The sequence below is a fragment of the Puma concolor genome, chromosome A1 (genome assembly GCF_028749965.1).
Source record: "Puma concolor isolate L17-30 chromosome A1, mPumCon1.1.hap2, whole genome shotgun sequence".
Taxonomy (NCBI): Eukaryota; Metazoa; Chordata; class Mammalia; order Carnivora; family Felidae; genus Puma; species Puma concolor.
In genome coordinates, this window is record NC_141667.1 from 13,809,254 (window position 1) to 13,836,246 (window position 26,993).

The 26,993-nt window shown below is 49.1% G+C and overlaps 1 protein-coding gene across 4 annotated transcripts in view; it reads right to left on the reverse strand.

Moving 5' to 3' along the window:
- The window catches only part of MYO10 (myosin X), a 229,685-nt gene that overhangs the window by 106,449 nt on the left and 96,243 nt on the right, over nt 1–26,993 (reverse strand). For 3 of the 4 annotated variants that reach the window (XM_086676347.1, XM_086676345.1, XM_086676351.1), the window contains 2 exons: nt 24,384–24,542; nt 6,038–6,225 (listed from right to left, as the gene is read on the reverse strand). In XM_086676347.1, coding sequence (XP_086532473.1) covers nt 6,038–6,225; nt 24,384–24,542 — 347 coding nt within the window. The remainder of the gene's footprint in view (nt 1–6,037; nt 6,226–24,383; nt 24,543–26,993) is intronic. The other variant, XM_086676349.1, reaches the window with a different exon arrangement.

A 26,993-nucleotide genomic window follows, 5' to 3' on the forward strand; every position in this document is an offset into this window, starting at 1 on the left:
ACAGCAATTACAATGTTATTCTACCTCCACGAAAAGCAAACACATCGCTTACACATCCAGTCCTACATTTTTCTCATCAGCCCGTGGCAATTACGGTCCTAACCCTTGGTGCCAACATGACTGCTGACACAAACATGGGCTTCAGAGAACACGTGTTCTCCCAGAACCAACATGAGCTTAGCCTGCTGAAAGCGAAACAAAAAACTATGAAAACAACAACAACAAAAAAAAAAAAAAAAAAAAAGAAAGAAAAGAAAAATAACCCCAATCACTGATATGGGGGCCTCACAGGCCATATTAAAAGCTTTGAGAAGTTTTCATAGGCAGAATCAAAGTCACCAGACAGTTTTTTGAGCAGGAGGCGGTCATGACCAAGTTCATGGTTTTAAAGAATCGCTCTGTGCAGAGTATGGAGTGTGGTGAGTGCATGGAGGGAGGCCAGAGAGGACACGGGGAGACAGACGTGAGGACAGAAGGGGAGTTAAGAGAGGGGGCGGCAGAGACGAAAAGTGAGCGGCCCTGGGAAAGATGGTGGGGGGTGGGGGTGGAACAACATGGACAGCCCCGGTCAGGAGGGTGGTAAGGGACAGCGACATGCAGGGAAGGACTCCTGAGAGCCCGGGGAGCTTGCCAGGGGGATGATCCTAGTGCTGCCACACAGGCCTGCACAGCTGGCAAAACCCAGGAAGCAGTCTCCGTGAGATCGGGGTGCTTTACTGTGTACGATTTTACCTTAATGGGGGGGGCGGGAGGGGGCATGTGGAGGAGAAGAACTTCTAGTTCCAAGAAGGACTTCTTGACCTCAGGCTTGTGACCCTGTGACCCGGTGGCATGGAGTCCACCTGCTGAGCATGAGAACAGGAGAGGAGGGACACATGTCTGGGAGAAGCTTTGGATGAATGTAGGCCGTGCTCTGAGATGCCCATGAGCCATCTCTGTGATGGGACCTCAGAGGCACTTGGACATACATCTGGAACTCAGAGGAGAAACTTGCGGGGGAGGGTGGAGGGGTCTGAGACCAGGGAGTCCTGCACACCCGGAGACGGAAAGGTTGACGGAAGAGGAGCTGGTGGAGGATGACTGGGGAGCCCCAGGGAACAAGGAAGCAACCCACAATGATGGCGCACCATGGAAGGAGTGGGGGAGGTGTGTGGCCTAAGGGCGATACGGAACCAAAGGTGAATATATTTTTTTAAAGGATGGAACGTACTAGAAATGCCAAGGATCCAGTAGAAAAGGAGAAATCAGAGAATCAGGGGCAGGGAGGCCCAAAGACAGAGAGCAAAGCCCGCAAGGAAGCAGAGAGGAGGGATTCTGAACCCACATGAAGGAAAGGGCCCCTTGATGTGAACAAGGCCCTTTACCCACCCACACAGGCTAGTCTCCCAGATACCTGCCCTGGTGCCCACAAACTATGGCGCCAGATCCGCTCTGCTGCCTGTTTTTATAAATAAAGTTTTATTGGAACACAGACCAGCTCGTGAGTGTTCTCGTCCTCAGAGGGCAGAGTCCAGTAGGTGTAACAAGACCGACTCACGACGCTTGAAGTATATACTCCTGGCTCCTCATAGAACACTTTGTGGACCCCTGGCAAACATTCTCAGTCCTGTGTGAATCAAATTCTTAATTCACACGATGCTCTCGAGATCCTTGCTTGCCAGAGGTCTCAGGCAAGTGTCCACCTACATGGGATTCAGCGCACGGATCTCCGCAAGCAGGACAAAGCCCTGAACACGTGTCCTGCACTAGCAAGGAGGAGTCCGTTCTAAAATGACACGGGGAGACTGGAGCTCAGTCCTGGGTCTACTGCTCACAGCTGAGGCCTCTGGAAAGTCACTTAACAGCACAGAGCCTCAGTGTCCCCACGGAAAGCCTCTTGGGCTTGTCTGGGGATGACGCACACACGTGTCTTTCAATTCCCTTTCCTTGCCTTTCCAACCCCAGCCCTTCGTGTCCCTCAGCAAACCCCACAGCCTCATGGGCTACTTTCCACTTCCTAACTACCCTTGTTGGTCCAAACGTCGATGCTTTTACAAGCGCTTCTGTGCCCTTCCTCTCCTTCATGCCGGCCATATTCCCACACATTCTCTGACTCATAACCATACACCCTTTTCTCCATGAAGTACTGACCGAGTTCCTTCCTGAGGACCTACCACCTCCTCTCTGAGCGACCATGGACACATTTCTAGTATAGCTTTTGGTAGCCTATATTGAAATTGCTTAGTTCTATCAGTTTCTTCCCATCAGAGGAGAAGTTCCTGAAGGCAACGATTGGATTTTATTTCATTTTTTCTTAATCCCCAAATTCTAGCACAGCAACCTGCCATATTACATGAGCACGAGGCATGCATGCCTCATGCCTAATTCAGGTTGGTGCCTTTTAAGAAAATATTTTAATGTTATTTTTTTTGAGAGAGAGAGAGCGTGCGCACAAGCATGCACAGGGGAAGGGGCCAAAGAGAGAGAGGGAGACACAGAATCTGAAGCTGACTCCAGGCTCTGAGCCATCAGCACAGAGCCCGACGCAGGGCTTGAACTCAGGGACCATGAGATCATGACCTGAGCGGAAGTCAGACACTTAACCGACTGAGCCACCCAGGTGCCCCAACTTGGTGCCCTTCTAATCCAGGACACTAGTTTTGTTCACTGTTCCAACCCCATCATTTCTAAGTACATCACTAGAAACAGAAAAAGATGGAACACTTAATTATCATTCCAGAATGGAAAAGAAATCGCTCCAGTTTTGGAACACCAAACATGCAAAGCAAGCAAAGGTCCTAAACCCAGCCACTCTGGACACCCCGGTTGAATGCTGGCCCTCTTACCAGACACTCGGACAGTGAGTTTCATGGATGAATCAGGCACAGGCCTGACTTACATGACACACCTGAAAAGGTCACGTATCCTGATAGGCCCTGATAAACTAAACCCTGCCTGTCCAATCAAGGTGTGAGAAACTGAGGTCAACGTAGAATGTACCAGATCAAACAAAATCAAATGCTGATCTTGCCAGCTAGATGAAAAAAACAGAAAAATTCTCAAGTTTCAAACATAGATTGATATTTTAAAAACTATAATAGCACAAGCATTTGCTTAAATGTGCACAAAAAGGCAAAAATTAGAGCTTAGGAGAGGTAACAACCTTCTAAGTAAGACTAACATGAGAGGCTTGGGCTAGAAGCCTGGAGACTCAGCATGCCACCAAAGAGATGGGGACCCTGGCCAAGGGACCCAGGCTCGTGAAATGAGGGAATAATTGATGTCTGAAGTCCTAATTCCAAACAGGCCTACTTTCTGATTTTAAGGTATCGCATGAGAAAAGGTTTTCGGGGCGCCTGGGTGGCGCAGTCGGTTAAGCATCCGACTTCAGCCAGGTCACGATCTCGCGGTCCGTGAGTTCGAGCCCCGCGTCGGGCTCTGGGCTGATGGCTCAGAGCCTGGAGCCTGTTTCCGATTCTGTGTCTCCCTCTCTCTCTGCCCCTCCCCCGTTCATGCTCTGTCTCTCTCTGTCCCAAAAATAAATAAACGTTGAAAAAAAAAAAAAAAAAAGAAAAGGTTTTCAAAGTAGTAAAACACATTGTATCCACCAGGGGGCAGATCACGCCTGAGGAAATCTACACAGGGCTACATACAGTAACCTGAAATTTGTATTTTTATACTCAATTTTCTGTAAATTCCCACAGCCCCCATCCCCATTAAAAAAAAAAAAACAAACAACTGGAGAGATTAAACAAGACACATTTTAATGAGAACTCTATTCTTAAAGACTCCATTTCCTGAGTTAATTTAGATAAATACAGTTACTCCGTTCACATCAGTATTTCACAATGAGAGCTTTCTAGCCGGGATCCACTCACCCTCTACCTCCCCCCTTATTTTAAATTTTTTTTTTTTCAACGTTTATTTATTTTTGGGACAGAGAGAGACAGAGCATGAACGGGGGAGGGGCAGAGAGAGAGGGAGACACAGAATCGGAAACAGGCTCCAGGCTCTGAGCCATCAGCCCAGAGCCCGACGCGGGGCTCGAACTCACGGACCGCGAGATCTTGACCTGGCTGAAGTCGGACGCTTAACCGACTGCGCCACCCAGGCGCCCCTCTAGTGGTATAAATTCTGACCTGTTACAAAAAGCAAGGACCCGTGCACAAGGCCAACGGGTGAAAACGGTCAGAAGAATACAATCCCTCAAGCAGTTTTCTGCGTGTGGCGCCCGCAAATACCACAGAACAGCCACACGCACCAAAGGGCCGTCGGAAGGTTTCAGTGAGTTGATGCCTGAAAAGTTCCTGCCCGGCGTCCACCTCACAGCCCGCCTTCAAACCCCGTGAGCACATTCATCCCCAAACACATACCGCGCGGGACACTGTGTCTCCCAAACGTCCTCGGCTGGGGGCCCCCCGGTTCCCGTCCCCGTGCCCCTACGCAACCCCTTTCCTCCCTACGGGAGCAAGGACGGCTTCCCTGACAGGTGAGCCGGGGGCGGGGGGGAGAGGGGGGAGGGCTGGTCAGGGAACTGGCTTCCCGCAGTGATCGTGATCGTGGCCACCGCTGACCTGCCCTGTATCCGGATCAGGGGGTTCCGTCTAATCTGGGGCTGCGGTGTTAGCCAACCCCGCTGGTTGCAAGTCTAAAGTTAACATATGGCTCCCCATCGGTCTCACTTCCATGGAATCAGAAATCCGGACGGGGAAAGGAGGGTCTCATTGAACATCTCCTCCAAATCCAAACAGCCTTGTCCTTCCCGCTTGAAATAACAGACTTCTTTAGCCACAAGTTGGGACTAGAAAGTCATCACCAAAAACAGAAGCCACTATCTTTCACACCAGCCGTTCTGGTACACCACAGGTTCTCAGTGACGGCCGTGCCCCGTGAATGCAGCCCTGGAAGCAGGAAAGAATCCAGGCTTCGGTAACTGCACGGAAACCTCACTGGCAGGGAGGCTCAGCACATCTGCTGCGAATATCGTCCCGGGGTCTTATAAGGAATAGAAAGATCCAATTGGATGTCCCTAGAGTTTAAGTGATGAGGCCAATCTGAATTAGTAAAAATTAAGAAATACCTGTCTTAATGTTTATTTTTGAGAGACAGAGAGAGAGAGAGAGAGAGAGCGAGCACACACGCAGGGGAGGGTCAGAGAGAGAGAGACGGAGACACAGAATCCGAAACAGGCTCCAGGCTCCGAGCTGTCGGCACAGAGCCCGATGCGGGGCTCGAACCCACAGACCGCGAGATCGTGACCTGAGCCGAAGTCGGACGCTTAACCGACTGAGCCACCCAGGCGCCCCAAGAAATATGTTTAAGCAAATGTACTCTATTGCTTTTCGAGACAGTTCCTAGTGATCGGTTGTGACAGTGGGTCTTTTGGTAGTTTGAGAAATGAGTACAACTGGGCTGAAACCGAGATGCCCAGACCCTATTCCGTTGCTACAAAAAGGGAAATAAACATGTCCTTCCATCATTCCCTCAGCACACACACGGCAAGCGCCTTTTCTGTCGCGAATTCAAAGGTACACGTCAGGAACACCCAGTGCAAAATCATTAAAGTTCTTCAGTTTGGGCAATGCTGTGCAACCTTATCAAATCAGACAAAAAAAGACCTCTTGCTCAAATATACATTCTCACTCTAGCATACCTGTCACTTTTTAAATTTGAAAGAATTACGCGTTTTCTTAAATGTATAAAAGGACCATGCCACAATGGAATAAACCAAAGAATAATTAAGGCAAGTAGTGAAAAAAAAAAAAAAAAAAAAAGAACGAAAAAGAAAAAGAAGGGAGTAATTCTTCTGAGGCCCAGAGTGAACAACTTTGGTACGTCTTGCTTTTTTTTTTCTAAGCGAGCTTGGGTCTTTTGAAGGCCGTAGGGATCAAGCCACTCAAAAGAGAAAACTCCACCGGAGAAACTGGGGCACCTAGTAGACCTGTTTCTCGTGAACGTTCTGAGCAGGTTTCGTGCTCCGGGGGCCGGCGGAGGCACCAGCTCTCCGGGGGGTCCCCTTTCCGTCCCTCCGCCACTGGCCTCACGGGGGACGGGTTACCTGATGAGGACACACTGGTTGTCATGACGCTTCCACAGGCAGCGGTAGCACTCGTTGGCGACGGCGAAGACGTGGGGGGGCAGCTCCCCCAGGTGGCATTTGCTGTAGCGCTCCATGGTGGCACGCTCATACAGGCCAGCGATGGTCTTGTAGGGGTTCACGGAGGCAATGATGGAGCCGATGTAGGTCTGCAAGCACATGGGAGGGGGAGACAGAGGAACGCCAGGTTATACGGGGCGCTGGGGGGCCGGGGGGTGCGCGCTGGGGCAGAGACGGAAGAGTCTGGATGCGGCTCCGTGCTGGTCCACACTCGGAAGGGGAGGGCGGCCACAACTCCCCAAAGCCACCCGTCCTGGGCTTTCCCGGAAGCCACCTGAGGGTCCGTGAAGGGGAAAGACGGGGTTCCCCTCTGCACACGTTTCCTAGATGCCTCTGGGATAAAACCTTGGCATCCTGTACAGACAAAGGGAGCCATTTCAAAGAGGACTCACAGTGAAAGGCAAACCGGAGGCCCAAATCCCTGCTCCCCTGTCCCAGGCACAGAGGACTGTCCACTCCCATCTTCTTTCTGGTTGGGTGTCTATCAGGAAACAGCGGGGTTAAAGAACTAGAGAGACGCCGAGGGGCTGGGGGAGAGGGGAATGGAGAGTTACTGTTTAATGCGCGCAGAGTTTCTGTTTGAGATAGTAAGAAGATTCTAGAGACAGACAGTGGTTATAGTCACACAGCATTGCAAATGCATTCAAAGTACTGAATTGTTCACTTAAAACCAGTCGACATGGGGGTGCCTGGGTGGCTCAGTCGGTTAAGCGTCCGACTTTGGCTCAGGTCACGATCTCACGGTTCGTGGGTTCAAGCCCCGCGTCGGGCTCTGTGCTGACAGCTCGGAGCCTAGAGCCCGCTTCGGATTCTGTGTCTCCCTCTCTCTCTGCCCCTCCCCTGTTTGCGCTCTGTCTCTCTGTCTCTCTCTCAAAAATAAACATTAAAAAAAAATTTTTTTTAAAGACTTTTTTTAAAAGTCAAAATGGTAAACTGTATGTCATGCATATCTAACCATACCTTTTTAAAATGTTTATTTAGAGAGAGAGAGAGAGAGCATACGCATGCATGAGTTGGGGGTGCAGAGAGAGAGGGAGAAAGAGAATCCCAAGCAGGCTCCGTGCTGTCAGCACAGAGCCCGACGCGGAGCTCGATCACACGAACCGCGAGACCACATCCTGGGCCAAAATCAAGGGTGGGTCACTTAACTGACCGAGCCACCCAGGGACCCCTTAACCGTAACTTTTAAAAACCAAGACCGTTTTGAAAATACTGGTGCTGAATAAGTGATCTGGGACTTACATGCCAGACAACCTTAACCCTTCTGGAACAAAACCCGAGCTAGAAATGAATCAAGCTCTTCACAGCAGCAAAGCCGAGGCCACGCTCATTAAAATGTGAGGCCTGCTGCCTCCTTCACGTGCACAAAACCGTCCGCTTGTACTCCCGCCAGAAACGCTAACGGAGTGCGGTTATCGGGCTTCCCGGCACAGACACGGCTGAAGCAGCAGACAGAGGGGTAGAAGCAGACCCCAGTCACCACCACTACCTTTTACGGAGCACGGGCCCTGTGCCAAGTGCTTCGTGGAGCCTTCGGGGCTGCACGGGAGCCTCCAAAATTCCTGCGGTGAAGCCTTGACCCCTAACACCTCCGAAGGGGACCGCACTTGGAGCGAAGGCCTCTAAAGAGATGATGAAACTGAAACGAAGCTGTTAGGGCAGGTCCTATCCAACGGGACTGGCATCCTTTCAGGAGGAAAGGTACGTGCTCAAAGAAACACCAGATGTGTGTGCACAGACAAAGACCATGTGAGGACACAGAAGGCAGCTGTCTGCAAGCCGAGGAAGGAGCCCCCGGGAGAAGCCAACCCTGCCAACACCTTGACCTAGGACCTGCAGCCCCCAGAACGGTGAGAAGATCAGTGTCCGTTTAAGCCGCCCCCTCAGTGATACTCTGTTGGGACCCCCGGAGCCGACCACCACACGGGGCCCCTGTAACACTCACCAGAGCCTAAAGAGCTCCACAGCATCACTACTCCCATTTTTCAGATGCAGAAACTGAGGCACGGGGAACCAATGGCACGTTCGCCTACGCAGTCAGTACGCGGTAGAAAGCAAACCAATTTGCAGAAACGTCTTATATCCCTTGGCAGGGCACGGCAGTGCAGCAAGGAAAGGAAAAGCAAGCGACGCTAGACAGAAGGTGCGACCCTCCCGAGAGCGTCTGTACCACACGCGACGCTGCAGCATTTAGCCATCATCCACTTTCAGAGCGCCTGCCACGAGCACGCAGCACGGTATCATATGCTCCGCGGAACTGTTTCCAAACGTAGGGAGGTTTCCAATTATGTTTTGGAAACATTTTGAGCCAAAAAAGGTTAAAAAACATAAAAGAATTATTACCGTATGACCAACTCCTAGATATAGAACCCAAAGAGTTAAAAACAGGCCCTCCGACAAAGAACAGCATTTTTTGCACTTACCTAACAGTGGAAACCACCCGAGAGCCAACGATCAGATGGGCCGGTACACGAGAGAAGGTACGTCCATACAACGGACTATTATTCAGCCACACAAAGGAATAAAGTACTGACACGTGTTACAATGGAGAACATCGCAAATGCCACACTAAGTTAAAGAAGTCAGACCTGAAAGTTCACGTATCCAGAAGAGGTAAATCCATAAAGACAGACGATTGGTGGTAGTTACTATGGGCAGGGGGAGGAAGCCAGAAGTAAGGGGTGACCGCTTAGTGGGTCTAGGGTTCCGTTCAGGGTGATGAAAATATTTTAGAACTAGACAGGGAGGCTGGCTTCACAAGAACTGTGGGTGTACGAAATACCACTGAATCGTATACTCTAAAGTGGTTCCTTTTCAGTTATGACAATTTCACCTCAATTAACAGAAGAAGACATAGCACGTTAATGGGTAAATGTTCAGGTCTTTGGAAACCTCAACTCTCTAGAAAGCCCATCTTCCCTTGCCAGAGCACTGTGGGCAAGATTTGGCCATACAGACGGGACTGCTTTCTCCTCTGGGGAAGGAAAGTCTCATAAACATATATTTTATGCTTATTTTGAGAGACAGCGTGTGAGCATGCAAGCACGGGTGGGGGGGGGGGGAGAGGAGAGAGAGAGAGAGAGAGAGAGAGAGACAGAAAGAGACAGAGAGAGAGAGAATACCAAGCAGGCTCTGAACTATCAGTGCAGAGCCCAACTCGGGGCTCGAACTCACAAACCGTGAGATCATGACCTGAGCCAAAACCAAGAGACAGTCAACTGAGTGAGCCACCCGGGTGCCCAAGCCTCCTACTTCTAAAGGACAACAGAGAACGACTTGGTTCTCTGGAGGATGCCATATGTCTTCCGTCAATGCTCTGACCACAGGCACTGGTGCCTTCCTTCATGTCAACTGTTTGCAGAGGTAAAGCGGGCAGGCAGATGGTGTCGAGGCTCTGGGTGTCTTAGCCCCTTCCACTATGTTGTCTAAAATGTCAGAGCTGTTTCTACCTTTTGGTAGCGGAATGATTATTTTTAAGCATATTTTTTAAAGTTCGTTTATTTTTAAGTACTTTCTACACCCAATGTGGGGCTCAAACTCATGACCCCCAGATCAAGAGTCACATGCTCTTCTGACTGAGCCAGCCAGGTGCCCTGACTACTCTGCATCTGGAAATCTCAAAACTGTTCATTTTTCTGTGAGATACGTTCTTACTTTTTTCCTCCGTTGGCAGAAATCAAGACACTAATGGCTTCCCTCTTAAAACAGCTCAGCAGGCACACACTGCAATACTCTTTCTCAGTTACAAGTAAAATATAAAAGCCACACAGTATCAAACTGCACATTAAATTAATATTAGGATATTAACCCGTTAACAACACACTTTTTAAAGAATGATCCGGGGGCGCCTGGGTGGCTCAGTTGGTTAAGCAGCCGACTTCGGCTCAGGTCGTGATCTCACGGTCCGTGAGTTCGAGCCCCACGTCGGGCTCTGTGCTGACAGCTCGGAGCCTGGAGCCTGTTTCAGATTCTGTGTCTCCCTCTCTCTGCCCCTTCCCCGTTCATGCCCTGTCTCTCTGTGTCTCAAAATCAATAAACGTTTAAAAAAAAAAAAAAAAAAAAAAAGAATGATACGCCCTGGGGCGCCTGACTGTTACTCTTGAGCTCAGGATTCTGAGTTCAAGCCCCATGGTGGGTGTAGAGCCTACTTAAAAAGAAAAATAACACAAAAACAAATTGAAAAAGGATATGCCCAGCCCACGTCTTGAAAATTTTGCACACCCTGCTCGTGTTTGAACAATTGTTAGACAATTTTAAGGTGAGTCTTTTCTTTTTACATTTATTTACTTTGAGAGAGCAGGGTGGGGGAGAAGAGAGAAAGGGGAGAGAGAGAATCCCTCGGTCAGCACAGAGCCTGACGCAGGGCTCAAACTCACGAACTGTGTGTGAGATCTTGACCTGAGCCGAAATCAACAGTCGGAGGCTCAACTGACTGAGCTGCCCAGGCGTCCCTCCACGAGCCTTTCTTTAAGAAAGTATCGATTTACTCATTCAGGGTATCATAACCTTTTTACAAACGCTTTACTTTGAAAGTGATTCTCTTGGTCACAATCTCGTAGGCCCGCTGTCCCCTCCTGGTTGGGCCACCCCAATGGTCATGCAGTATCACTTAAGAGATCACTCATCCCGGAAGTGTGGACGACACAGTTTTTGTACGGGGGCAGGGAATCCAAGGGCATTAGAAGCTTGTTAGCGCAGATCAAGTTGGAACATTCCAAATGGTCTTAGGCCTGCTTTTACGTAACTCGCATTGCAGTCTGTAAAGTGTTTCAGAACAGTGTGGTTGGTAGCTAGGACATCCCCATCCCCCAACCCGCAGCGATTCTAGAGGGGAAGGGAAGCCAGGCACTCTGAACAAGCATTTGTGCAACAGAAAAGCGATCTGCAGAACTGGCAAATACTCCATCGGTGGTCACGCACGGCGGACCCACTAATGCATCATGACATCCTCCCCACCGAGCACAATCACTGCCACACAGCTGGAGCACACTTTTCCCGAAACAATATTGATCTCTGTGTCTGATTTTCACAGCAAGATGCAGAAACACGTCCCTCGTCTTTCAATCTAGTGAACTGCCATCGAGAAAACTGGTCCTGGGGCACCTGGGTGGCTCGGCTGGTTAAGTGTCCAATTCTTGGTTTCAGCTCGGGTCATGATCTCACGGTTCGTGGGTTCGAGCCTCGCATCGGGTTCCATGCTGGCAGCGTGGAGCCTGCTTGGGATTCTCTCTCTCTCTCTCTCTCTCTCTCTCTCTCTCTCTCTCTCTCTCTCCTCCCACCTCGCCCACTTGCTCACTTTCTCAAAATAAATAAGTAAACTTTATTTAAAAAAAGAAAGAAGAAGAAAATGTGGTTCTTTATTACACATTCTTGAGAAATTAGAAGTTCCACATAAATATTACAAAAAATAGACTTTCATCCCTTTACACAAGAATGCCTGATTTTTCCCATGTTGATGGAATACTTCTGGAAGCCTATATAGCACGTGCCTTTGTGTTCCCAAGCCCAGGTAAGTGAACCTAATTTACTCTTTTAAGGATTTTTGGCTTTTTTCCGTCTCTCAGCCTATGAAAACGATGCCCGCACCAAATGAGGCAGACACAGTCTTACGTGCACTAACCCCGCCCCGGATCGGAGCTCCCGACTACTTTTCCCACTGCGGCCTCTCGACCTTGCCACGCGCCCCACGTAGCACCAGTTGAGGGTGGCCCCAAATCTCAAGGGCGTCTCCTTCCGAAACTGCTGTTCCTCCGGTTCCTCCACGAGAGGAGCGGCTGAAGGTGCTAGAAGGGTCTGCGCTCTTTGCAGACAGATCGTTTTGCTGTACAGGCGATGGAAGCCACCAAGCCAGGCTTTTATTTTACTCTGCACGGCACACACCACACACTGCGGGAAATGAGACACACATTCAAACCGATGTGCATTTCGACCGCTGAAACCTTTCACCATCCAAGTAAGTGAGGAGCCCCTTGGCAGCTACGTGTCCTTAACTATGTGACAATGCTTCACACCCCATGCGCACATCTGTATCATTAAACCAGATGAAGGGTTGAATCCCTCTGTCCCCACAATGTTCAGGACCCTTCTTGATGGGCGCAGAGAGAGCACTTAAGGCTAAAATTGCTGCATCCGATTTCAAAAGATCAAGCATCTGTTGGCATATGGCTATATTCCAACAGGACTCTAAGAATGCAGGCACTCCTGTTGGGCCCCTTCCACTTTGTGGTTGAGGCTTCCAGCATATAAAACACATAATCTACGAGGAAGGGGAGGGGAGGGGAGGGGAGGGGAGGGGAGGGGAGGGGAGGGGAGGGGAGGGGAAGGGAGAAAGAAAGAAAGAAAGAAAGAAAGAAAGAAAGAAAGAGAGAGAAAGAAAGAAAATCCCTACAGTTTAGACCATGTTAAATAAGCAAAGAGAGCTAAGCTACACACATTTATAACAGGTCTTGAATCGGTTCCAGATTTTCCTTAAATGCATGTTCTCCAAGTACTTTCTTGTTCTCTTTGCTGTACTCCTGAGGGAAGAATGGGTTTTCAAACTTTGCATTCTACAGAGCATATAAAAAATACTACCCAGTAGCTAAAAGGTGTCAGCAACCCAAGCATCCACCAATGGATGAATGGATAAGCAAACTGTGATACACACATACACTGGAGTATTATGCAGCCTTAAAAAAGGAAGGAAATTTCTGACACACACAACATGGACGTTCCGCTAAGTGAAATAAATCAGTCACCAAAGGACGACTATCGTGGGATTCCACTGAAACGAGGTACCTAGAGTAGTCAACTTCGTAAAAACAGAAAGGAGAGAGGCAGTTGCGGTGGGCTGATGAGTGGGGAATGTGGAAGTTAATGGGAACAGAGTTCCAGTTTTCGAAGTTGCAAGCATTCTAAAAGATTCAAAACGATGTGCACATACTTAACGCTACTGAAGTATATACACTTTCAAATGGTCAGGATGACAAAGTTTATGTGTATTTGATCGCAACTAAACATTTTAAAAATTGAAAAGATACGAGAATTTTGGTGCTGATAGAATATGTTAATCTCTTTTTTATAGTATCAGGGAGCGATCTGAAAACAAGCACAGAATTAAGGGTAGTAACAAGAGGCATATGCGCCTTCCAATTCCAACCCAAGTTGAGAAAAATATTCTGGTGACAAATTACAGACCGTTTAGTAAGGGAGAGAATGAAAGGCACGCAGGTTTCCAGGGGTGACATAATCTGATTCGAGTTCAGATATTAATAACTACACAGGTTGTGGCTGAAAGTACATTCAACAGATGGGAATCCCACATACCAACATTGATAGCAAACAGCCAGACTGAATTTGAGCCTAAACTCAATAATCTAACAGGGCACCTGGCTGGCTCAGTTGGTTAAGCATCGGACTCTTGATCTCAGCTCAGGTCTTGTTCTCAGAGTCTTGAGTTCAAGACCTACATTGGGCTCCACGCTGGGTGTGGAGACTACTTAAAACAAACCAACAGGGGCGCCTGGGTGGCGCAGTCGGTTAAGCGTCCGACTTCAGCCAGGTCACGATCTCGGGGTCCGTGACCCCGCGTCAGGCTCTGGGCTGATGGCTCAGAGCCTGGAGCCTGTTTCCGATTCTGTGTCTCCCTCTCTCTCTGCCCCTTCCCCGTTCATGCTCTGTCTCTCTCTGTCCCAAAAATAAATAAACGTTGAAAAAAAAAATTAAAAAAAAAAACAAAAAAACAAACCAACAAAAAATTCCGTCTGAAATCTCTATTGCCCCTCTCTCCCCATGTACTATTTTGAAATCTCTTTACAAAAAACAAACAAACAAACAAGGAAAGAATATGTAAAATGTGTCTGGTTGGTATAGACTGAGAACTCAATTTTTTAATTTTTTTAAGATGACAGGAAATCTTACTTCATTTAGAGTTCAAAATGCCTCCCTAATATAAGTGCCTCCATTTGGCATCAGGGGTTAATCAGGCTCTTCCAACATGAATGCACAAGTTTTATATTTCACCTTCTCACTAATGGCCTAAGTCATTTCTTAAAAGGCTTGTCAACAGATTTTAAATGACAATTAAGCCCACATGTTTCCAACACAACTTTATCTGACATTTCGTAATTGTGGGGCAAAGACAATCCTACCCACAGAGACACATCTTCGCAGCCCTCATCTGCTCCAACGTAACCTCGAGATGTGGGCAGGCCAGAGGCCACTGTTCTGCCTCCTCTGACAGATGAGGGAAAGGTAAGTGCTGCCCCTGTAGTCACAGAGCCAGCGGATGAAATCGAGGACAGGACCCCGGGTTCCTGGCGTCCCACACTGTGGGCCTGCGGTGGCCCGCATCACCACTCACCCACGTCCGGACGGGAATTATCCCAGACTCTGTCCAGCTCATCACCCGTGACCAATGCCTCCACATTTATATGCCCCACTTTCCCACTTTCCGTGAACCCTAGAACCTATCTCCTTCCTTCCCTTCCATCCCCCGCCCTGGCCTCATTTGCTTACATGTCACAAATGTCCCATTCCTCACTGATTTCCCACCGTGGTCTGGCATGTCCAATCCAAGCTCCAAGCTTGACACGGGAATTGCTGAACAGGACAAGTCTCCTGCTTAGAAAACCCTTCTTCACCAAATCCCACCATCTCTGGGGGTCACCCGCTGGGATATTTAAGAAGACAGTCTGAGCCGCTCCCAAAAGGTGAGAGAACAGCTTGAGTCCTAACGAATTATTCTCATGACAGTTGTGGAATTTGGGGGGCGGGGGGGGGGCTCCAGCTACTTAGTGAGTTTTCACCGTTCGCGCCCATGTTTGAACCTCCATAAAACAGAAGTACGAAACAACATGGGGACGACAGCAATAGTTCCTAACAGCTTATTGAAAGAAGGACGAGTCAGGTGGAATCTTAGAGGTCTATCAGCAAAAATAATTACTGCCCAAGACCTCTTATTTTTTCCCCACTTCCTTAAACATACCACTCTGCCTGGGTAATTTTATCCCTAGAACAAAGGCTGCGTGGATAAGAGATTCATCAGTATTAGTAAAAATGGTGACCGGCAAGCGAAGGGGGTCAAAGAAGAGCCTGGCTGTAAATTAAGTGCCAAGTGAAGCAAAGGTCACATGTGGTAAGAAATTCTAAAAGCTGTGACACACACTGGTTACGTGTCATAGCGTTTATCACTCTATAAAAAGGTATCAGTACTGCTCTACAAATGGCCACGACCACCCCATGCAGTTTCAGACTGTGGACACATGAAACTCTCAAACATGAGGCAGGACCAGGACTACGACTGGTCTCCTCATACTGGATTCCAAATTCCACAAGAATAAATAGCTTGGTCATTTTCACAGCTTTTCAGAAACAGACCATTCTACTTTGAAGCACATGACATATTTTTCTAGTCACAAAAGTTCCACATAACTCCCCAAAGAATACATTTCCTTGCCCGTTTTAATAATCTGGAACGGCTGTTGCACATACTGCTTAAAAACGTTGGAAGAAACTCACTGCATCTCTTCAATCCAAAGTCCACCAACTCAAGATTTTCGAAAGGCCATCAGCTTGTCCTGACTGGCATCCCATCTCCCTCCAAAAGGACCGGGGGTGACGAAGAAAACGAAAAGTGACCCAGAGGCCTCAGATGCTTTGAGATACGGAGGGATCCATGCTACCATTAAGAAGGCACTGTTCAAACACGGGAACAAATGGTCTATGCGACAAAGTTTGGTCATCAGAACCCAGAAGTCCTTAGCCCGGAGCACCTTGCCCCAGAACACTGCTTAACCCCTCCGGGCCTACGCTTCTGGTCAGTCTAACCACATATCCTCTGATGACCCCCACCTGACTGCTATGTGAGAGTACTACATAAATCAGAGGTATTTATCGTTTTTGTTAATGAGGATAAAAACCACAACTTGCTTTTCCCCATGTTATCCTGAACATAGCTGGATACGGAACAGATCATCTGAAATGCATTAGAGAAATTGGCTAGTCAGGGCCCTGCCATACTCTGCTAAAGGGAAAACCGATTAAGAGGTGGGGATCGTCAGATTTATTTCCCATACACCCTTCTCCTCTTTCCTTCCCTTTTGGTCATCACAGCTCAATATGCCAATAATTTACTTCCTCAATCTTCACCTTCAATGCAGCTTTAGTTTTACATCACAGATCCACACACTCAGTGGCCCACTGGACATCTTCACTTGGATGACCCTTAGCTCCAACTCACATGGACGAGGCTAAGCTCCCCCCAAACACCCATTTCTTCTCAGTGCCATCTTGACAAATGCACCACAGTCAACCCAATGGTTAATCCAGAAATCGAGGAGCCATCCTACAGAAATTCACTCTATCGGCCCCCCGCCCCCACCCTCTCAAACACTTGCATTCTTCCTCTCGGTATGCTTCATACTCAAACTCTCTCAGGATTGGTGTGGAACGCCATCGTTTCCCATCGAGTTAGCTGGTCAACTTTCTCCTCCTAGGCTGGATACGTCCCGCACTCATCCATCACCTCGCAGGCAGAGTGAGCTCCCCCAGAACTCCTGTTTAAAGTTGTCCCACGCGGCCTTCGCAGATCTATTCAAACTCGTTCACGTATACACGGAGCCCTTCCTCACCTGTTCCCGACCATCTTGCCGGACAGCTGCCCACCACAGTGATTTCAGCATCTTGGTTTCCCACAGTTGGACAAACGCACCCTACTGGCTCACGTGTTTGGCACGTGGCAATCTTCTGCTAGAAATGAGCCACTCTCTCTCTCGGCCAAACTAGTGCCTCTCCCGGGCATCACTTTCCCCTGACCCTTTCCTTCTTTTCTCCTTTGGGTGCCCGGTCTTGATGTTCCAAAGTACTTTTATCACACGCACCGCACCCTGAGCAGTGGTCAATGGTGTGCCTGTGTCTGTCTTCGCCAAGGAACCGTGAGGTCTTCGAGAGGCGGGATCTCTCATTTATCCAATCTTTCAGGAAGCAACTCCTGTGAACAAGAGTACTCTTGCGTCCTTGGAGGTTAGCGCTCAGCCCGGCCCACAGGTAGGGCGACATCGACGTAGCTATATTGGGGGCACGTGGTTTGACCACAAATCAATTTGTGTTTTAACCACGTTGCAGCGCTCTAAGTCCACTACCTTCTACATAAAAAAAACAAAACAAAACAAAAAACAAAAAACAAACACAACTGCTTGCTGTCATTATCCAATTAAACCATTGAAAACATTTTTACACAATTAAAAACAAACTGTGAAGCATCCAAGTTAGTGGAAAACCAGACGGCAAGTTAGTCGGAAACTTCAGTCGATGCTGAAGTCAAGCTCTGAAATTCAGAAGCGACACTTCCATTTAATGGGACTAACCTTCGGGCCAACATTCCCTCCTTGGTCAAAGGAATCTAACCTTCGAAAGAGAGGCAGGAAAGGAAGAGAAAACATCATAAAAACAACGTTCCTAACCGCCACCCTCATGTGCTGATACAGAAGTGGCCACTCAAGCGTACCAATGTTCGGCAAAGTTTAAAAATACATACGGTCAAGGCAGATGGGTGATCATCATTTTCTGGCAACATCAGTTTTGATTTCATGAGAAAAAACGTCTCAGACAAACCACACTGGGTTCAGCCGTTCCTGGTATGAGGGAGGACTGGCCATCCGGTTTTAAGGCCATCCCTGCGTCCCTGAGAGGCACGTGGGTACGGGACACTGGCTTTGGAAAGGGACAGAAATGAATCCCCCCCCAGTCCCCCCCACCCCAAAAAGGCTACTTTGGGGAAACTCAATGCAAGGAAACAACGCGCGGACTTGGATTTCCAACCCCATCCCACGACCAGTCCCACCAGTACAGACGGCCCGGGGCTTCCCCACGGGTGACCGCCCTCCACCTGCCGGCTACAGTCACCAAGTCCTCAGTCGGGTACTGACCGTGAACACGCTGCGCTGGGCGCGAAGAAGCCGGCTTCCGAGCTCACTGGGGAACATGGTCAGGCCACACTTACCGACTCGGTCTGGAACGCCACCCAGCAGAGGGGAGGTATTTCTGAAACCCCCCAAAACACGTTAGCTTTTGTGCCTACAATCTTCTGTGCCTACAGAAGCGTTCATCTTTGGGCCTGGCCCCAGCTTCTCCAAACGGGCTCGTCTGATCCTGATGTCTGTGCTGTGGGTTCGGCAAGCCCAACGAGGGGACAGGCGGGCTGGGTGTCCCCCACCCCCCTTCCTCTGGAGCCATCCCCGAGGCCATAATTGCAGAGGAGCCCTGCCCTTCCCTGCGGCTCCCTCCCTGATGTGGTTTGGAGGCTGGGCGGGGAGCCTCCCCCGTGCAATTGACCCAGAGCGCGACAAACCCTGGCACGTCCTTTGCTTCTCTTCCGTGTGGCTGCAGACCAACCTGCCGCACCACGGAGCCCGCCTGGCAGACCCCGGGCTGACGTGCAACACGACAGAAAAACCTCATCTGCCCTTGTCGACACCGTGTTTAGACGCTGGGTACGAGACAATCCGAAACGAGCCAGGCTCCAGAGGACACGCTAAGACAGGCGTCCGAAACCAACCGGTCCTCTCCCCACGCTCCTCCCCTGGAGGGGCTGCCAGGACCCTCAGCGCCAAGTTCTCACGGCCACCGGGGCTTCACGAGGCTGGGAGTCATTAAGACGCACCCGTCCTCCCCCACACTTCTATCTCCTTCTTCTCTGGCTCCCGACCCTCCCCGCCCCGCCCTGGGTGAGACCCCCTCTGTCTCTTTGTCCCGTCGTATTCGCGACACACTCTCTGCCAACCTGCCCTCCCTGGCCCATATCACAGCGCTTCGCCATCAACGCGGCTGAGTTCTTCCTTGGGGAAACCCCCTCTTCAAAACCCTTTGGCAAAGACGGGGTGGTCTGGGTGCCACCAAGCCCAGACGCTCTGATGGACTGTCAGCCAATCAAGGCCTCTCATACTCGGGAGGACCGACATCTCAGGCCAGACGACCTTTCGTGGTGGGATGTCAGCAGCACCCCTGACCTCTACCTGCTAGATACCGTTAACATCCTCTGCCTTCGCTATGCAGCCAGAGATGCCCTCCAGATTGTGCCGAATGTCCCCTGGGGACAGGTCTCCCGGCTGAGGCTCACTGCTTTAAGGGTATTCTGACCCCGGCCTGCCCCTCCCACCTGACTGCTCGACGGTCCCCAGCACACCAGATTCCATGAGCAAAGGGACTTGCCCCGACTGAGGCCATCGCACTGAATTCACTCTCGTCTCTCCATCTGCACGCGTGGCGTCCTCGAGCCTTTCCTTCTGACCCACTCTTATCCCTGCCTCTGAAGTGTCATTCCTGTCACCTCCTCTCGCCCTATAGGGCGTCTCACGACCAGTTCAGGCTCTCTCACCCACCTACAGGTTACCTCTCCCTACCTCTTCTTTGTCCCATAAACACATGCTCCTCTCTCCTCTGTCTTTCGGAACTTACAAGTGCGGGTATCTGTCCTCACCCGGTCTCATGAGTGGCAGGAAGAGACAGAGGAATGTGGGACCCTCGTCAGACCCTCTCCTGAGGAGAAGCAATCAGGGGACAGCCTCTGTGGCAGGAAGCCCACGGCAAAGAGGCTGAGGGGGGAGTCTGGGACGAGGTCCCAGGCTGAGAGCTGTAGCGTTAAGCAGGGCTCCTGTCTCAGAAGTTGCCAGAGGGTGGGAAAGATGAAGCGGAGCCTCAGGCACCAGAAACCTCAAGTTCCAGGAAAGCAATCCAGCATTAGGGCCGAAGGAAGGGGCCCGCGCAAGGCAATCATGCCGAGAGCAGAGCTGCCCTAACCAGGGGTCAGGTCCCAAAAGGACAAGTGGCGAGGCTAGGGTCATGCAGACCCACACAGTGACAGACAAGTCTGTTCCGTTTCCGTCCTCAAGAGCCCAGGGCCAAGCTCCAAGCTCCAAGCTCCAGGCAGGAGCTTTATAAAGACCTCGTAGTACAGACAAGTAAGATGGGGGAAAGGTACAAAGGTAACGACATTCCAGAAACTTTCCACTTGTCGCTTGATTTTAAAGGAGTCCCGTCAGATATGGGGGTTATGACATCTGACCTTTTAAAAAACATAAATTAAAAACCTGACACACGGGGGGCGCCTGGGTGGCTCAGTCGGTTAAGCGTCCGACTTCAGCTCAGGTCACGATCTCGCGGTCTGCGAGTTCGAGCCCTGCATCGGGTTCTGGGCTGATGGCTCGGAGCCTGGAGCCTGCTTCCGATTCTGTGTCTCCCTCTCTCTCTGTCCCTCCCCCGTTCATGCTGTGTCTCCCTCTGTCTCAAAAATAAATTAACGTTAAAAAAAAAAAAAAATTAAAAAAAAAAAAAAACCTGACACACGGGGCACCCGGGTGGCTCAGTCAGTTCAGCATCCGTCTTCGGCTCAGGTCATGATCTCACGCTCTGTGAGTTCGAGCCCCGCGTCGGGCTCTGTGCTGACAGCTCAGAGCCTGGAGACTGCTGCAGATTCTCTGTCTCCCTCTCTCTGCCCCTCCCCAGCTAGCTCTCTCTCTTTCTCTCTTTCAAAAATCAATAAACATTTAAAAAAAAAACTGACACACGGATTAAATTATTAATGTAGAGCCCAAGAGAAGGTGGGTAGAGAAAAGCATGCTCACCTGGGATTTGTCTGCTCTGAGCATTTATCCCTTTAGAGCTGTCTACCCCATTTTATTTTTTTAAGTTTATTTGTTTATTTTGAGAGAGAGAGAGAGAGAGAGAGAGAGAGAGAGAGAGAGAATATATGAATAACCCAGGCAGGCTCTGCACCATCAGCACAGAGCTCAATGTGGGGCTCGAACTCACAAACTGTGAGATAAAGGCCTGAGCGGAAATCAAGAGCTGGATGCTTAACCGACTGAGCTACCTAGGCATCCCTGTCTACCCCATTTTAATGGAGGATGGTAACGGCGGGGAAAAATATCTTACTGGGGTCTGGTGAAGTCCTCAGGCAGTAAGGGTGGTCCCCAAGGAGGAAAAAAGCTAAGTCCTTTGTCACACAAGACAGTAGACCTTCCCACCTGAAGAGGAGTCTGCTCCCCGACGACCTGTGTCACCTGCCACTCGGAAGAGAAAGCCAACAAATAAAAATTATGCAAGATCCAGAGTGTCGGAGAAGACCCACGGGGGGTTCCTTCTCGACAACATGACTCACAGGAGGCCGCCTATGGTAGACAGAAGAACGTGCCCCTCCCCCACCCCAGACGTCCACGCAGAATCCCCAGGACCCGTGACTCTGCCGTACGCACAGGGCTGTGGGGATAGGATTCGGGCTGGAAACGCCGAGATAGGGAGAGGATCCAGGTGGCCCTAACTGCAGGAATCCTTGAAAACTAGACGTCTTGGCTGCAGAGAGAGAAATGAGAAGAAAGGAGGGGAGAGGAGAAACACGAGAGGGGCCGGGTCCACTGTTGCTGGCTCTGAAGGTGAAAGAAGGGGGCCCGCAGAGGCTAAGAGCAGCCCTGGCTGACAGCCAGCAAGACCACAGGGACCTCGGTCCTGGAACCGCATACAGGACCAGAAGGAGCAGGGGACAGATCGCCCCCTAGAGCCTCCAGAAAGGATCACTGACCTTCCCACACCTTGGTTTTAGGCTGGCAAGACCCCAGCCGGATGACTGACCTACAGAACCATAGGACAGCACCTGCTGTTTTAATGGTGGCAATTTTTTATGCCAGCAATAGAGAACAGATACAGCACCCGTGGCACAAGTGATTTTTTTTTTCCTCTTAAAGACACAGCCAGGCATCACTCAGAGCTGGGAGAAAAGAAAGGAAAGAGGTGGTTTTTCTGGCAGGTGGTGGTTTTGTTTTGATGGGGCAGAGCCTGGCTTGTGTGGTCTCCACCCCAAACAGCTTCAGCGATAAGAAAATCAAGGTGGCTGCTTCATGATAATACAATGATCCAAGTCTCACAAGGCAGGCGCAGGAGGGCAGTATTAACTGAAATGACCTGCAAATTGACGTACAAAAATCCTGTGTTTTTCCCTCGGAGCAAAGGACAAAGGGGCGCCTGGGTGGCTCAGCTGGTTAGGCGTCTCAGTCTTGGTTTTGGCTCACGTCACGACTTCGTGGTTTGTGAGTTTGAGCCCCACGTCGGGCTCCCGGCTGACAGTGTGGAACCCGCTTTGGATTCTCTCTCTCCCTCTCTCTACCCCTCCCTTACGCTCTCTCGCTCTCTCAAGATAAATAAATAAGCATAAAAAAAAGGCAGGGGGGAGGAAAAGTTGTTCATTGTAGGGAATAAAGCCAATATCCTACTCATAGGCTTTAGTGGGCAATTCAGCTATCAGGTTTAATACCCTCATCATCATGAAAAGAGGGGGAGGAAAACTTAAAAAAAAATTGTTTAATGTGTATTTAGTTTTGAGAGAGAGACAGAGAGCCAGAGTGCAAGCTGGGGAGGGGCAGAGAGAGAGGGAGACACAGAATCGGAAGCAGGTTCCAGGCTCTGAGCCGTCAGCACGGAGCCCGATGTGGGGCTCGAACCCACGAACTGTGAGATCATGACCCGAGCCGAAGGCAAACGCTTAACCGACTAAGCCACCCAGGCGCCCCTAGGAAAACTTTTTTAAAGACTCTGCCTTTTAAACCCCTTTGGTAGTTTTTTCACCCCTTCCAATTGGATTTTTCCTGACTATTGAATGTAGAGTAAGGCCTCGTATCTAAAGACAGAAGAGTTTGAGTCCCGAAATACCTACAAGACGCACACACCAATAAAGAACTTTTAAATCTAGCCTCACACTTTCTCATCAACTAGAATGTTATTTCTAATACGTCTGGCATTTATTTTGCAAACATTGATTACACAGCTACCAGGTGCCTGGCAATGTCCTTGGCTCAAGAAAGACAAAATAAGTCCTTGACAAACCGAGCAAGGAAACTGCTATGACGGGACAGTGTCAAATACTTACTCCTAAAGGCACAGGGGTGGTGACCTGGACACATGTAGTGGCTACTCCCTGGGAAGAAGGGAGTTCGCTGGTCAGCTGGAGATTCTTTTTTTTTTTTTTTTTACATTTATTTATTTTTGAGACAGAGAGAGACAGAGCATGAACGGGGGAGGGTCAGAGAGAGAGAGAGAGAGAGAGAGAGGGAGAGGGAGAGGGAGACACAGAATCCGAAACAGGCTCCAGGCTCTGAGCGGTCAGCACAGAGCCTGACGCGGGGCTTGAACTCACGAACTGCAAGATCATGACCTGAGCCGAAGTTGGACGCTTAACCAACTGAGCCACCTAGGCGCCCCTGGAGATTCTTGACATGGGGACCGAACAGAGCTTTGCCGGCACGCACACAGCACAGAGCAGGCAGCCATTCACGTAAACACGTAGGAATGTTACCTTTCCTGAAGAACATACAGAAATTACTATAATCTAAAGACTGAGTGTAAGCAAGCTCAGCCAGTCAGAGGACGAGAACACCACAGCATTTCTCTAGATCAGGCTGTTTAAAACCACGCGGCGAACGTCAGGTCAATCTGGCAAGCGTGAAACTCACTATGTAAAAAGCAGAGGAAAATTAAGCAGTAAACCTGCACATAACGGATTCCTCCTCCTTTCCCAGCCCTCCTCCCCCTGTCTAAGGGTAAATAAATAAATTGGAGGAACATGGATACCACGCAGGCCCGTCTTGAGTTTCCATTAGCACCTGCTGGCTTGCTGTGAAGGCTGACGCTACTCATCAAAATCACAAGTATATTGGCAAAATTAACCGTAACAGCTAAAGAACAAAACTTACTAAAAGATCGAGAGTTTTTACAATACTAAAACTTGAGGTTTTTAGGGACAAACCTGTATAAATTTGAACTTGACAAGAAGAAAAGAAAACCCACGTGTCAAGAGTGGCCCCCTTTATTATCAAGACTTGGAAACAGGCAGATGAAAAAATATAAGATAAAGTCTGCAGGCTCACCTGGACAGTTCAACTAATCTCCGTACTCTAATTTCAAAAAGTATGTATCACGGAAATGACTTTTTGAAAGGATTTCTAAATACTACTTTCATTAACACCGATCTGGACCGCGAACAGAATGCGCTCGTAAAAAGAGGTCAGATCACCTCTTTCCAATAGAAAGTAACGATCAAGGCAAGAAACGCGAGAACACGATTTCTCGAGCCACGTTTCCAGTTTGGCGAAACACCCGGAGACACAGTCTGACTTCGATTAACTGGAGGTTCTCAAAAGGCCAGAAAACACCCTCGGAAAACAAAAATTAACATTCACTCAAACCTGAGGGATTTTTACAGAGACTTAAAGTTGGAACTTACGTATATTTGATTTCTCTTATATCGCCGGTACAAGTTGTGCATGATGGAGCCCCCGTGGAGCTCCGTCAAGGTGGCCATGTCATCGACGCCCTCTTCGCTCACGGGGTGCATGGCGGTGACCTTCTGGTGGGTAATTGTGCTCTGCTTGTAAGTGAACACCTGGGAGCAGAATGAATTCAGTTGTTTAGTTATCGGCGGTGAATGCTCTCCACAGACGTCTCCCACCTTAAAATACGATCCCAGTACCAGTTTTAGCAACAAGAGCCTGAATTGGCCAAGAAAAAGTACACTGCAGAGAACTTTTTCATTTTCCCTGTGCGCCTATTTTTAGAGGAAGCAATCATTTGACAATTGCTATTAGATATTCCTAAAAGACATTATTAGCTCAAGTACTAGCCATCCCTTGGAGGACACAGGAATCTTAAATTCACAGTTCGCTTCTCTGCAGATTTCTCCTGTTGCTATACATCAGTAAGGGTTAGGACCCTGGGTAGGGTAGGATCCCAGGGTTAGGACCCTGGCTAACCAAACTTTTAGAAAATAATTTGGCTTCCCTGCATAATGTTTCCCATGGGATCATACAGCATATCTCAAAACTTCATCATAAAAGCTCTTCAATTTAAGTGTTACATAAATTCACCCTGGCAGTCTCCACGTTTGTTCAAAGAGTGGAACGCACCTTCCCAGGAATGTTCAAAAAGATGTCCTTGGAATCTATCTCCTCTCCACCAGGATATGTAGCAAACAAATGCCTTCTCAGATTTAAAATAAAACTGGTGTGTTTGTCTATCTTGCTCAAAATTCCAAACACCATTGATGAGTGCCACATACACGCGGTAGGTAGCATGTACATGACAGAATTCTGATATTTTAAGACTGATTACTGAATTTCCATGCATTTCTGAAATGCTTTTGTGCCACTGATTTGATTAAGGACTTAACCATGTTGGGGCACCTGGCTGGCTGGCTGGCTGGCTGAGTTGGTAGAGGACGCAAGTCTTGATCTTGGGATTTTAAGTTCAAGCTCCATGTTGGGTGTAGAGATTACTTAAAAACAGAATCTTACAAAAAAAAAAAAAAAAAAAAAAAAAAAAAGGACTAACCATATTAAGTCAGCTCCCGTCTGATGATCAAAGTTTGGCCAGCTTTACATATAAACTCACGTACATAACAAAATCATTTGATTATGGCGTCTACTCCATAATTATTCACTTTATACTTTTATAATACTCATCCTTTAAAGACATGAATATATAAAAAAAGGACCTAAATAACATGAAAAATGCACAGTCTTCACAGGCACATGTATTTCACATGTGCACATGCACAAAACGACTTTCTGGAAGAGTATCTGCAGAACTTCCTGACTGGGGAATTCTATTTTTAAATATCAACCAGATGCCTACATGGCAACAAATAGTATGTTATTGCAAAAGAGAATGACACACGAAGGAAAGCAAAAGTACCAATCCAATGGTTTCCAGTAGCCATGGAAAAGGGCAGGTTTTATTTTTCTAGAGAAAAAAATAAAACTTCAGCCGTGGCATTTGTGCCACATGAACCACAAAAGTTGGTCAAAACCAGTCCTGAGAAAGTGCTGGAGGCCAGGGCAGACACCAGAACCATCCTTTCTCAGGACGAGCCACTCTCCCCAGCTGCTTCCTGGCCGAACATCCACCAGGAGATGCTCCAGACCCAGCGGCCCCACCTCCTGGCAAGGAAGCCAACCCCCCACCTCACCCCCTGCCACGGAGGCACCCACAGGGCAGGCCAGGCCTGGGGCCCGAGTGGGGAGTGCAGGGTGGGGTATGCTACGGCCAAGATAACAGGTATTAAAGAAAACGCACAGGGACATTCAAGAGCATAGGCATGCTTCTAAGACACCGACTTTCCATCCTAACTCATGGAGGAACGTCGAAGGAACAGAGATTTAGGTCAAACGTAGAAGTCGTCTTGGGGCAATCCGGAAAATCCCAGAAGTGAACGGCTAAAAAAAAAAACCCTCTGCCCTTCCCCAGCTTTGCCTCATGCCAACGATGCTAATCCAGGCGGGTTTTCTGGAAACACTAACCATTGGGCTGGCACTGGGGTCTTCACCTGCAGTGACTGTGACGGTGGGGGGACGAAGCAGAACCTGTCTGGCCCTGTGAGCTCCCAGCCAGCTGAGGAGGGCAGAAAAGAGTCCCCGTGTCCCCTCTCTGCTCCCAGAGCACACGGGAGGCGGCTCTTCTCACTCTGCTTGCTCAAAGCTCCTGCCACACAGCAGGCGGGGTGGCTGCCCCAGGTTCCCAGGAAAATGTACCCACAGGAAAGACGACAAGGCACCAGAGTGGGTGCGACAGGCTCCCGCTCAAACTCCCCCAAGACTCACCATCGGCAAGTCCCTCCCAAGGTGGAAACAGCCCTACCTGCTGCTTGAGTATGCTGAGAGTTCCAGAATTTGAGGACAGAAATGTTTTAGAATACGGACATGTCATCTGAATTTATATGGAGTCTGCCTTTTGGAAATAATCATATACAGCCCACAATACTTAGACACTAAGTGTTTATATATGTGTCTATATACATAAAACTAAATACTCATGTCATCTGTAAACATTTCATTGTCTT